Genomic DNA, 14,320 nt, shown 5'->3' with positions numbered 1-14,320 from the left:
TCGGAGTCTGCAATGCTGTACTCTTATTGTCTTGTACAAATAAATATTGATGTTTCAAATAAGCAGTTACAATGTGTTAAGGCTTGTGATAACATTGAAGGCACATACATTTTTTTTTTAAGATTAACACTTAATAGCATTATGCCAGTTTGTTCGTAATTTTCTACATTAAATTCGAGACTGTGTATGGGAACATTGGAGAGCAAGAGAGTTGATGGGTTTATTGAAAAAACTCAGTATTAGTTAACATTAAATTTTATATGTTATTGAACACTTTTAATAAGCTGCACTGATTAAAGATTCATTCCAACCTATATCTAGCATCCACAACTGAATTTACTTCCTTTATGGTATGATTTGTCATTTACCTTTGAAATATTCTACCTGCTAGTGTAACCGTCCTTGTGTTTAAATTATATGAAATGTTAACTAGGATATAAAATATCTTTCAAAGATTTTGTTTAATGTGTCGAGAAGATGGCTCCTGTGTTTGACACACAACCTTGGCCACAATCAATATCACATAATAGCAACTGTATATGAGCATAGGCTTAATAATCAAAAAGCTTACATCTTGCTTGGGGTAAAGCCAGCTCAACCATTTTATTCAGCAAATGGTCAGATAATTGTGGATTTCCTTTACACAAACCATCTCTTAAAATGTACACGAAATATGTCGAAAAAGTAAAACGTAATATTTTAAGCCTAAAATAGCAAAATGGAAACATATAGGTCTATAGTATACAAATTTGATAAAGATAACCAGTTTCAGTTAACAAGAATTAATGATAAACATGTGTATGCAAGTGTATTGAAACTGATGACAGTAAGGACCACAGCATGGACTTAAGCCATTCAGTAGCTGCAGACATTTCTTGCTTGCCAAAACTGGCTGTACATGCAGGAGATGCAACACATAGAGCAGAATTTGTAGGAAACATGGACAAGACATTTGATTCACTGAATGGAAGTACAGTTTCCGAGAATAGGAAAACAGTATGTGTAGCTGTGGAAGATAAGTCTATGCTTGTATTCATCTGGAATGAAATGTTGAATTTTTAGTACTGTCAAATTTATAAACAGTGACAAACTAGGCATGTGCCATCCACATCTTGTTGGATTTGTGACTTAAATGGATCAAAATTACTGTAGGAAGTCATTAAAATGTGCACTGATATGCATTTGCTCTTAATTTGGAATATTAATCAAGATTACTTAGAGATTTACTTTTGCATAATTAGAAATAATGATGGTAGAACAAGCCAGATAACTCTTCTTGCAATGATATACAGTACAGTAATCGGGCATTGCTGCTCAAAATGATGTTATGTTCTAGTAACAAATGAAATTGTGAAAGAGGTTAATAGCTGGTGAGGGAATCTTTTAATTTCTTTGATGATGATAATGAGCTCGTGAATGCAAATGCATTATAATATATTGCTGGTTATATTGCTAAGAAGGCATGTGATGCTAAACAGTGTGTTAATTGTCGTGGAGCTCTTGCAGACAATAAAAAATAGAAGAGGGCATAACATGTATGTTCAAGGAATATGAAAAAGTAACCGAAGATCCTCAGTTGCCATGACATATTTATTAAAATGTGTAACATTGATGACCAAGATGTTTCATAATGGCTTAGAAAATCTGCTGTCACAGAATGATGTAATAAAGCAATTTAATGAGCTTGATTCATAATAGTGTTCATTTTTATTTTCTTTCATACTGTAACTATGACTGCAAAAATTATTTTTTTTCTCACTATAATGTTAAATCAATGCAAGACTCAGAAAACTGAATAAAGATCTGTCTTCTGATGTAAAAAAAATAAGAAAACAAAAACCATCTGCACCAATAAACTGCTAACATAAAATAGCATAAATATAATATGAAATTATATTATATAAGACTCCAGTTTATTAATGCAGAACTTTTTTCATTTTCTTTTCTTCCTTTTTGTTGTCATCACTTGACAGTTCTTTATTCATTCTCCATAATCTTGCATGAATCAGCACTCGTGTGAACAATGAAACCAAATATCTTTTACAATCAGAATTACAAGTATGTGCAAGAAAATCAAAACAAATTTCATCCTGAATGAGGCTAGTAAATCTCTGTACTACATCAGGCTTGAAAATCAGGTTTCCAAAGTTATTATCAAACTTATGTGTCATATCTTCAACACATTTAAATAAATTTGCAGAATACTTTTTGAACATGTTTCGTGTACTTTTAATCAAGTGTGGAGTGTAAAGTGTGGAATGTAAAAAAATGCCACAATTTTTTTGTCATTTACTGTAGTAACTCCCAATGAATGATACGCTTTTTGATTGTTAGAGCCCTGATTACAAACAGTAGCTACTACTTTTAAACCAATGCTACTCAGCTTCTCTATTGCTTTGCCAATGAGTTCAACTAATGTATTGCCAGGGGTGCTTGAATGTGCTAAGAAAGAGCCAGGAACTTGTTTGTAATTACTGCAAAATACCTCTAACCATAAACACAAGGCCTTGATTGGCAATTTTATCTGATGAATAATTGCTAGAATACCTCTCGAAGCCATCTACTATGTCTTCATTGCTACTGTAGCACAAGTTTGCTTTTAAAGACATTTGATCCCACATATGGCAACACAGTTTGTCAGTCACAGTCATCTTACTACAGGCATTCCTTAGTGTGTCAAATATTTTATCACTAAAACCAACATCAGTGATATACTTCTGCAATACTCTAAGCAATGTAGGCTTTGAAGGGAAATTTAATAACTTCCTAATCATCCTATAGGAACTTAGGCTCTGTAAATAAATGTTAAGAGCCTTTGTTTTCATTTCCGGTGACCACCGATTTCCTCTGTACACACCGTGCATCTGAAGAGATGCAATTTCTTACCAGTTCATATAATGGCCCAGGAACCTTACTCTTTATACATGCAAGGGCAGTGTGTATCTTCGGTTCTTTCTGCATAGTCTTGAGAACTCTTCCTCTCAGACGATCCAATTGTACTCGAAGACTGCGAATCTTTCTCCTCTTCGGTGTTACTATCAATCTCCCCGTAGTCTCCGCAGCTCTTGAAGTGGGTTGATCAGCCTCTTCCCACTCCATGTGACTTGGCCCTGCAGAATCTGTATAAAACAAAACAACAGAAAATATATAATTATAAACTAACAGTAAGAGTAAGCAGGCCTATAACACCACGAATAGAGGTTGCAGTTATGGGGTCTACTAAGCTCAATACGGGACTACTTATCTTTCCCTATAAAAACAATTATGGAATCTCCAATTATGACAGAATTTATGAGTATAGTTCTGAAGCATTGAAATTGCATATCATTGGGTAACTTTAAAAATCTTGTAACTGCATTTCAGGAAATTGGACAAAAGAACAAAAGAAGTTATTATTTTTATATCCCTGTTAAGAATTGTTATGCATTTGTTACATACAAACTGTAGAAGAATTTTCATACTAACGAGGTGTTATGAGCAGATGCATTTTAAAAAAGTTATACACAGATTTCAACATTCTGTAAAATTTGGACTTGGTTTTAGAAGTAAGCCGATGATACCTAAAAAGTATACGATTAAATAAGTTACTTTGACCGATGGAGATAGTCTGAACTTTGCAAGGTATGACTTCTCTATTCAGATGTGTGTGGAAGGTACTTGTGAAGTACTTATCTTCAAAATGGTCCTCACACACCCGAAAGTTGTTGTGCAATTTCTTGGGCACATTCACCATTAGGTCTTCTCTGCCAATTACTTCTAGCCATGCCTTGCATCTGAAATCAAAAAGAGAATAAAATATCGATATAAATGATGAGCACAGGGACACCATTTCGTGGTACTTTGCAAAATCACTCAGATAAGCTAGAAAATGAAAAGAAACTGCTCCATTGACCTTAAAGGTAAAATAATAATTATTACTCCATTTGTAACGCATTTTTGGAGAAAAACACTCATAATTTAGATAATATTTTAATAGCAAAGCGGAAAAACTTGCAAGCTCCAAATTATGATTTAGAGGAACAGAAATAATGTTTGCAACGTTTTCCCGCTTAGCTATTCATTTGTAAAAATACGATGTGAATCAACCAAATTTAAATGTAGGCCTAATAAAAAATTAATATTGTTAGCCTTTTCATATGTCGAAAATGGTAATAAAACGGTGTACTACCGTGGCTTACTGCATCTGTTCTCTTCGATTTTCTACCTTATCTGAGTGATTTTATAAAGTGATATGATATGCGATCATGGAGTGTGTGATGTATCATTTGGTACTTTCTCGCACCACACACAACAGAAAAAAAATTACTTCAGTAAATAACCTCTAAAATTGTAGCAAACCAGGTAAATCAAACTTCAGTGTCGTGTGCGGCAAAGTACCGAAGTTTCAGTAAAAAGATTAACTACGATAGATCATTCTATTGAAAAATACCTCCCACATGGTATCGGGTACTGTTAATTTATACGAATACATATTACATAAATTAAATATATACAATACATTTAAATAATAAAGTGGGGAGTGTAAGCATATATATAACTTAAAAATTAGTATCCGGCAATTCATGCATCATGATGCACATGGCTAGAAAAATCTACAATACATCAAGTTAGTTTAAATGATAATATTAATACATTGTAAATGAAAACTCACCTTTCACTATCTCCCGATATTTTGAAGAAACATTGGCAATCTCTTCGGGTGGCTGTTCTTCCGATTCTTGCACTCGAAATATTCGCATTTAACATGTGATGGCATTTTGAGTAACTGCACAACACACCAAACAAATTCAAAATGTCTTCCCTCTTCCCCCTTGTGTTTTCCTTCGCCTTCCTTATTCAGGACTGACAACTTAAACCAAAAGCACGCATGGTCATTTTCCATTTCCTGGAGTTTGAATTCAGTGATGCAATGTTGGTGAGAAACGATGGTAGCGCTCGTAGTGCTGGTTGAAAGAGTTAGCAGCAGTTAACAAGGGAAAGGATAGGACTGAATCCCTCTGTTATATTATAAGTCCTCTTGATTAGGATCACTACTATTGCCTCATCACATGCAATGCAAAATAGTACCAGCATAGTCTATTGTTCCTAGTACTCTCAGTTGCTAACCGCTTGGAGCGCTGTATTGCAAAATATGCAAAAAAAATCACTTCAAGCTTGCTGAGAATGTTCACCACATGTTATTCCTCTCTTTTCTCAATTTGAGTGAAAGTATTAAAGTCTAGAAATTGATTACACTTACATTTTCCTTTCAAACTATCAGAAATAGAATTCATATGTTTAATAAACTTGAAACTTTTAGTAAATAAAACCTTTAATGTTGTGATTATTGTAAAATTGTAGAAACGCAGCACTAGAGCAAACATGTCAGTTACACAGTGTGTTGCACATTGCAGCTTGCAATAGCTGGAGCGCCTGTAACTTCATGGACATTGTATGACACTGGTTATACAGAGAGGTACATGGATCTTCCTGAGAACAATCAACAGGGATATCGAACAGGTTCTGTACTCAGCTATGTTAATCAGTTCCCAGACGAGTGAGTACTGTACTTCCAAATAGACTTACTGATTTCATATAATGTCGTTTATAGGTTTGCTGGTTTTATAACTGAATAGTTATAAAACCAGCAAACCTATTAACATCTGTACATTTTGGAAATGTAAAACCTATACTTGAGGGGTATTGAAGTCTATATGAAGCTATTTTTTTTTTCTCATTAAATAAGTGTAAAGAGGAAATATTGTGATGCTGCAAAACCTATTTTGAAAATTTCACATTAGTATACGTTTTGAGCATTCTGATAAAAAAGAATAGTTGTTTTTGACATGTCGTCTGTCAATATACATATAATGATTTTGTTGTTAACTATTGGACGAATTTTATTCATATTTTGTATCTTCAGTTATTCATTCCACAATGTAATTACAAGGGTCTTTACATATAAAAATAACACAAAAAATGAAGTTGTAAATGAAATGGTTTACAAATTATGTCTCGAAAATAGTTTTTTTAGAGAAATTAATCATTATTTACTTAATTATACCTCAATTGAAAGCTTCTTCAGGAAAATGATTATGCCTTAAAACATCTATACCAATTAGTTTGAAAATTAATATGTTCCTACTTGTTATGAAAATAGAGCAAAAAATACTACTTTTCTGTAGACGTCTCAAATGGTCACTCAGAATTTATCTAGTCACGAATGATTTAAAGCCATACAGGTGCAGGACCATCTGATGTCACTGTAATAAAGAAATAGCTTCTGATCAAAAATTATGCAGACTAACTTTCTGGAGAAAGTTCATCTGAAACTAATTTAATTATTTTCTTTAATGCAGCAAAAATATGAAGGCTATTCATAAAGTAAGTTCCATTTTCATATAGAACGTGCCGTAATTGGCACAGCGATGCCATCTCTGAGTGACTGTTGCGTGATTCGAGCAGTGGTACAGAGGATTGTGCTACACATGTTCAAAATGTGTGTTCTAATTGAGAATCCTGCTAGCTGTGAGATATGCTCGATGATATGATTTCTTGTGGCGAAAATTGTAAAATGGCTGAAATCCATCATGTTGTGCTCTGACATATATATATTTTTTCTTTTTTTTTGCACAACAACGCCTGCCCGCATACTGCACAGTGTACTGTGTCCAAACTGCAAAATTTCAACTAGAAAGTGTTTGGTCATCCTCCATATAGCCTTGAAGTGGCTTGCATCACTGCTCTGACAAAGAGTTGCAGTCCAGCATCATAGGTTGACTTCAGTCACAGACAGGAGACTTTTATGATTGCACTTTCAAAATCTTGTTAAACGCTATGATAAGTACCTCAGTTTAGCTGGAAACTATGTAGAAAAATAAATCAAAATTTGTAGTTTCAAACTGTTCTAAAAAATCGTGTAGCTACATTACCATTTTTGTTACAATGAAATGGAATTTGCTTTATGAAGAGCCCTTCATATCTTATATTAGGGCTTGGATTTCTATGACATGTCATATTTTTATTCTTGTCTCGTTTGTACAAACTTAAGTTAAATTAAACACATTGCTAGTTTTTCTAAATACCTTGACATGGCTTTTATTGGTCATAGAAATGCATATCGATGGTGTTTAGGTAAAAGGGCTTATCCCACAAAAGAACAATTTTTCAGGAACAACAAAAATTAAATTTTGACACATTATTATTAGTTTCTGCAAGAAGTTCCAGCTGAACAACGACTTCGTGAAGTTTCCCTTGCTGCTACTGAGGATTTTGACACATTATTATTAGTTTCTGCAAAAAGTTCCAGCTGAACGACTTCATTCGTGAAGTTTCCCTTGCTGCTACTGAGGATCACTTGCCATTTTAAAATACCATCTGTACTTTGTTTCCTAAAAAGGAAGAATTTTGTTCGAATGTCTAATCTGTTTGTTTACCATGTTTAGGCCTGTTATATGCATGCTATTATTTTTCCTGTACTTAATTTTTCTTTTTTTGTTCGTTCCCCACATTTCTCTTTTGTGGTCTGTTTTTGTTTTCACTCTGTATGTTTGTTATGCTTTGTCCAATGAGGCAGTCCCGTTATTGGGAAAGCTGAAAGAGTGTCTTATTATTATATGAAGGAATGTAAACATAATTGTCAGAAAACATATCTTCATGTTTTTAATTAAATTTTAATTTACAATAATTAGAGCATAAAAGTCACATTTAAAAAAATTAGGATTAAGTCCTTTTACCTGAACACCATCGATATTTTAGCATTAAGTCAAATTTTACCAAAAAATGGTATGAAACATGTTTTTGGTTATATTACATTTTGTTTTAACAATTATCCAAATATTATTCACATATTTTGTAGTTATCCAAATATTATTGACATGTTTTATGTGCCAATAATGGCAAGGGATTTTTTGTGTTTGGTTATTTATTTTAAATTTCGTTTCTTTAGAAATATTTTGTGGTTAAATGTAGTTTGAAGTAGTGGTCGAATTGGAAACAAATTATTGCCGATATGAAGAGACTTGTCTTGCAATACTATTTTGGGGATTTCTTAAATAAGACATTGCTCCCAAACGCGAACTAAATAATTTATTATATCAGACATCACGCACTACTGCAGGGATGTCTAAGAGAAGGTGTAGAGTATATCGACACTATTGGTTAGCTTGAATGATTATGTGATGAGCTTCACTTAATAACAGTCAGTTTTTTATTTTTACTGCCGGTATGCTTTTTGGCATCCTATTTTACTGCCACTGGTTTGAAGGTAACAGAATTCCCCAGCAGTAAATTGTCAAAACACAAAGGGCAAAAGAATGTTAGGAATATGGCCAGTATGTTGATGGTCGGTCTTGCCTTCACTCCCTTTCATCCCTTCCAAACATGTGATGATTGTTTCCAACCTCGCTGTTGCCAAGTAGTAATTCATGAACATTCTGTGACACTGTTAACATAGATGTAAAAACATTAGTCTTGCAGAAGACAAGCGTTGACATTTTTCACCCAACCCGAATCACGCAAGTGAAGTGGGTGGGCATTGGACACACACACACATTTTTCACCCCTCTTTTGTCAGAATCTGTTTGACTTCTCTATTCTGAAGTGTGAACTCAGTTGTGCAGTATACAAGTCTAGTTTTAAGACACTAAAGTAAAGTACTCTGATAATGCGAAAGTTTGTTAAATAGTTTGGTAAAAAATATTGCGGAGTCAGCCTCAGTAGCATAGTCTCTATAGTGCTGACCTTCTGTGCTCGAGGTTGCAGGTTCGATCCTGACCCAGGTCGATGGCATTTAAGTGTGTCAGTAGATTTAATAATAATAATAATAATAATATTAATAATAATAATAATAATAATGGCTTTATTTAACCTGGCAGAGTTAAGGCCATAAGTCCTTCTCTTACACTCAACCAAGATTCAAACTTGCTTACATAGTTGAACATACAACTGAATCGGAATTAAGTAATTACATACAATTTAGGTACATAATGATATCAAAAGAGGTAATTACATAAAAATTTAACTCATAAAATAAAAATAAACATAGTGGAATACATATAAATTTTGTTACAATCAAATATGAATCACACAAAAACAGAAGCCGATAATTCAATTAAAAATGTACACAGTAAAAATAAAAATAAACATATTGGAATACATATTAGTATTAGATTACAAGTAAGTGGGATTCACATGATTAAACCAGAAACCGACAATTGAATAAAATGTACACAATAAAAAAATTAGACTACTAATAATAATAATAATAATAATAATAATAATAATAATAATAATACTAACAACACAATAGGATACATATTGGTGTTAAGTGATAAATAAACACGATTTACATGATTACACAATAAAAATAAGAAACAAAAAATAAGAATAAATACAGTGCATTAAATATTTGCAACGCATTAGGTCTGGCAACTCATCATAAGATATTTTTCTAATTTACATTTAAAAGAAATTAAAGTTCGGCAGCCCTTGACTTCAGGTGGCAGAGAATTCCAGTGACGAGAAGTAGCAACAGTGAAAGATGAAGAATAAAGAGATGATGTGTGGAGTGGTATTTCTAGGGTGTTATTATATTGTCACCGAGTATTTAAGTTATAACAAGAAAGATTGTGGAATCGGACAAATAAGTAAGAGGGAGCAGAGGTGTGCAAAATTCGGTATAAGAGAGAAAGGGAATGTAACTTTCTACTCTCATTTAACCTGAGCCACAATAATTTATCGAAAGAAGGCAAAATGTGACATTACAAATGAAGCGAACACACGCATTATGAACATGCTGCAGTTTATGGGATAAATCCACCCTGAGATCACTGAATAAAGCGTCACAATAATCGAAATGTGGCATAATAAGAGTCTGTGCAAGCATCTGCTTTAATTTAGCTGGATAGTGGTACAATCTTTTTAATGAGTGAAGAGTGGAAAATACTTTCTTGCATGTGTGTTTGATATGTGTGTCCCAGGTAAGGTTAGATTCAAAATGAACTCCCAGGCTTTTTACAGTTGAACTGAATGGAATGATCGCTTTATTCAGAGTCACAGGAGGAAGGTTCAGCTTATTAATATCCGGGATTAATCTTTTATTCGAAAATAAGAGAGCCTGTGATTTATCTGTATTTACATAAGTCCGAATTGTTGAGACCAAGATGAAACAGATTCGAGGTCTTTATTGAGTCTATTAATACAGTCACTTAGTCTATTAGGACTGGCGGAAATGTATAATTGAACGTCATCTGCATAAATATGATATCTGCAATGCTTAATTGACTTAGCGATATCGTTAATATGGAGACAGAAAAGCAGTGGACCCAATACCGAACCCTGGGGAAATCCTGACTCTACTGTCTGCCAGGAGGAGAACTGATTATTTATTAAAGACATCACGTTGCTGGCAGTCAGTGAGGTAGGAGTGCATCCAGGTGATAACATTGTCAGAAAAATTGGAACACTCGAAGTTTAGTTAGTAGTAGATCCATGTCAACAGAGTTAAAGGCTTTGCTATAATCCAATAAAATTAATATTGTTGCTAGTCGTTTATTCACAGCCTCTCGTATATCTTCAGTTAAATGCAATAAAGCCGTGAAAGTGCTATGACTGCTTCTGAATCCAGATTGGAAGGGGTCGATAATATTAAATTCAATTAGATATTTGCGTAATTGCTTATGGAGAATGTGTTCAAGAGCCTTTGATAGAACGGGAAGAATGCAGATTAGCCTATGGTCTTTAGGAGATGTAGGTGTGTTTACTTTAGGTATTGGACGCACTACAGCCGTTTTCCAAAGATTTGGCTAGGTAGAAGTAATGATGGAAGAATTAAAAATATGTGTTATCACAGGAAGCATGATATCGATTAATTTATTAATAAAAACAATGTTTACATTGTCAGAGCCTTACGCTGTAGATCTAATGTTTTTAAGAGCCTGCCTAACTTCTGTGTCTGTAATATTAGAGAAGAAAAATTTTTCGCGCATGTAAAAGAATTCCTGTGGGACAAAATTCCAGCACACCAGCAACGCTGATGTAATCTCTGCAGTTGCGAGCGTTGTTAAATAAAACATTTTTTTTTATTGCTGTTTGAGAAATCAGCTGGCAGTTCAGTTCATCTCCAAATAGTGCATCTGAATCTTATAAGGATCTTTATGAGATGGTGGTTTCATCAAACATTCCTTACATAATTACCTACCGGTACATAACTTTTCAGATGTTCTTAGAAAGGTACAAAACTCATTCTATTTTTACAGCGTCCATATTAAGGGAGTTAATATTCATAAAAACAGTTTTGTTGAATGGTGAATAAAAAAGTTTTCTAAGTAGTTTTTGGGCAATATTTAATTTCTTTTGCGTCATATTTTCAAGTTTTTAGGTTATAGAAATCCGAGACCTACTGTATGTATTATAAACATTCCCAAAAGAGCATACACTGCTTAAACTAAATTTGAATTCTATGCCCTGTTGAAGTCAGCTGCAATTAAATAGTTGTTCTATAGGGTGTCTAAAACCTCTTAGATCAAAATAATACAGATGATAAAGAAGTCTAAATTGAGTATTTTGAGATAGGGCACCAGTAGTCAGAAATGCATATTTCAGCACCATGAGATCTTCAACAAGAAGTATGTTTGAGGAATGTTTTTGTAAGCTGCTTCAGTTTTTATAACAAACAACTGCCTACCACATCGACATTTGGTCGCATTAGCGTACAAAACAGTAATGCAATTGCTGCAGGTAATTTGGACCAATTAACCTGGTGGACTTGCCCATGAAATGCATGCTTTGAGAGATACTGTGTGGCGAGTAATGATGGAGCAGCAATTACACTTCTATCACTGGATGCAAGCAATGGGACCAAATGATTTCATGCCTAGAGTTCACTTCTGTCAAAGGTTTATCTGGCGTTATGATATTATTACTATACCGAACTTCCTACAGTTTATACTGTTCACAGATGAGGCCTGTTTCACCCATGATGGTGTTTTCAGCAGCCACAATAGCAATGTCTGGAATACTAAAAATCCATTTGCCACTCTCACGTCTGGTCAGGTCACCAGCATTGATTCTCTATCGACATGTGGGCTGGAACTGTATAGGAACATCTTATACAACCTTATCTTCTGCTACCTGTTCAAACAGTCTATTTTACCTGCGGCAATTGTGTTGTTTTTTTTTTTTTTTTGCAAGCTAACACCACCAAATGTAAATGTGGGAGACATTTGTTATGAAACAAAAATAACTTACAAAAACGTTCTCCAAATACAACATGTCCCATTTGGAGGGATCGAGAAATAAGTGATCATTTCAAGTGTAAATAGTGGTTTATTAACATACCTTTTTACATAACTTAATGTAAAAACTCTTCAACTTTCGGAGAAGGCTCAATGCAACTCGATATGTGCGCCTTGAGTTGCTCTGCAGACGTCTAAACAGTACTCAACCTTCCGCCAAGTGTTCTGAGCATTTGTGGAGCAGCTGCATTTGTGATGTGTTGCCTCAGTTCTTCCAAAGTGTTAGCTCTCCCTCTTTAGTACACTGCATCCTTCAAAAGCCCCGGAAAAAAAAAAGTCCTGTCTCTTCAGTTACACACCGTTTCGCATGTTTACCAGTCCGCAGTAGCAAAGATACTGTTTCTCGGAGTCTTGTGTCCCACTTGAGAATTGCTTTATGCCCAGGTGAATCTACATTCCATGTATGATGAACACGATGTTTTACTCACGTAACAGATATTTCTTCTGCTAGCCATAGCATGCACTGAACTTTCTGTTGTGTTGTGGTATCCACGTGTTTACCAAAGCATGTTCTCCTATAAAATGGCGCCAGGCTTGTTTTAGTGTCTTAGCAACAAACAAACGAAAGTTACACATAAACAAAAGAAAGTTACGCATGCAGCTGTTTTCATACTTTGCTCCATAAACTTAAAAAAAAGTTTCTCTACTGTATATTGTAAGATGTATATCACAACGACATCTTTATCTAATTTTAAATGGTGAGCACTTATTTCTCGATCCCTCTAAGCGGGACATGGTGTATAATTCTCATTTTTAAGCTCTTATGGCACCTGAAACAGGCATTTCCGACCATTGTTTCCCTATCTCAAAATAATCAATTAGAATACTCTATCATCTGTATTGCTTCAGATACCCGGCATGTTCATTATATGTGAACTTTCTGATTATAATGCTGTTGATTGCTTTATGTTTCAAGTTGTTCACAGAATGAAAAGTATGAATTAAAATCAATAAACTGATTACATTATAAATAAAATAAAGTAGGCCTGCTTTAAGTTATTTGGTGTTTGTTCATAAAGGAAGAACCATATGTATAAAAATTGTGAGAATTTCTTCATTGTTAATGAACTTTTGTTATTCATTTTTCAGTGAAAATCGTCTCCTAATAATTCATGGACTGATTGATGAAAACGTTCACTTTTTTCATACTAGCCAATTTATTGCTGCTATGGTCAAGGCTGGAAAGCCCTATCAATTGCAGGTGAGGTTGTATACAATTTATATTGCCCAGTTTGATGAAATGTTCTATAATACTCCTTACACGCATTCTTACATTATATACAGACCAAGAAGTAACTACTTGTCAAAAAAAGAAAAGCAAACATTTTACATATTCTATAAAGTTTTCGCAGTTCATTTCTATTATAACATGGCTAGTGAGAAAGAAAGATTACAAAAAAAAAGATAGATTCTAAAACGACGAAATTAAGCTGAAATTAAATATTTGAATAAATTTTAAGAAAATGTGTACACACACTCTCTCTCTCTCTCTCTCCCTCCCTCTCTCCCCCTCTCCCTCCCTCTCTCTCCCCCTCTCTCCCCCTCTCTCTCTCCCTCTCTCTCTCAGCTATGAATGATATGAAAATATCATTTTATTCATTCATTCATACTTATGCACAAAAATAATAATAGTAGTAATATTAAAAGTGGTAGTTAAATATTAATAGTGAAACTTAAGTGAAATTGTGTAGAATTAGAGACATCTATTTTTTATCTGGATGTGGAATAAATTATATAATTTATTATATCTTTTTAATGACAGTTCAAGAAAATGAACAAACAAGAGGAATATCATTGGCAAAATTATAAAGAACTGAATTGTGAAATATGTGAGAAGATAGTACGTGTTATCTTCATGACATGGAATTTCTGTTATATACATACATGCATACATGCATACATACATACATACATACATACATACATACATACATACATACATACATACATACATACATGTACAAGTGTGGTAAAGTGAATGGGACACCACCACCAAGGGTAAATTAACAAGATCGCTCTTCCCTAGTGTACAGGATAGATTGTTT

The 14,320-nt window shown here is 33.9% G+C and overlaps 1 protein-coding gene across 7 annotated transcripts in view; it reads left to right on the top strand.

The window, feature by feature from the left end:
• Window positions 1-14,320, top strand: part of LOC138697999 (dipeptidyl peptidase 9) — a 97,905-nt gene that overhangs the window by 71,716 nt on the left and 11,869 nt on the right. For all 7 annotated transcript variants that reach the window (XM_069823662.1, XM_069823667.1, XM_069823665.1 and 4 more), the window contains exons 16-17: window positions 5,394-5,536; window positions 13,365-13,476. In XM_069823662.1, coding sequence (XP_069679763.1) covers window positions 5,394-5,536; window positions 13,365-13,476 — 255 coding nt within the window. The remainder of the gene's footprint in view (window positions 1-5,393; window positions 5,537-13,364; window positions 13,477-14,320) is intronic.

Source organism: Periplaneta americana, chromosome 4, assembly GCF_040183065.1.
Source record: "Periplaneta americana isolate PAMFEO1 chromosome 4, P.americana_PAMFEO1_priV1, whole genome shotgun sequence".
NCBI lineage: Eukaryota > Metazoa > Arthropoda > Insecta > Blattodea > Blattidae > Periplaneta > Periplaneta americana.
Note: the sequence above shows the minus strand (reverse complement) of the source record. Positions and strands in the feature narration are given on the sequence as shown.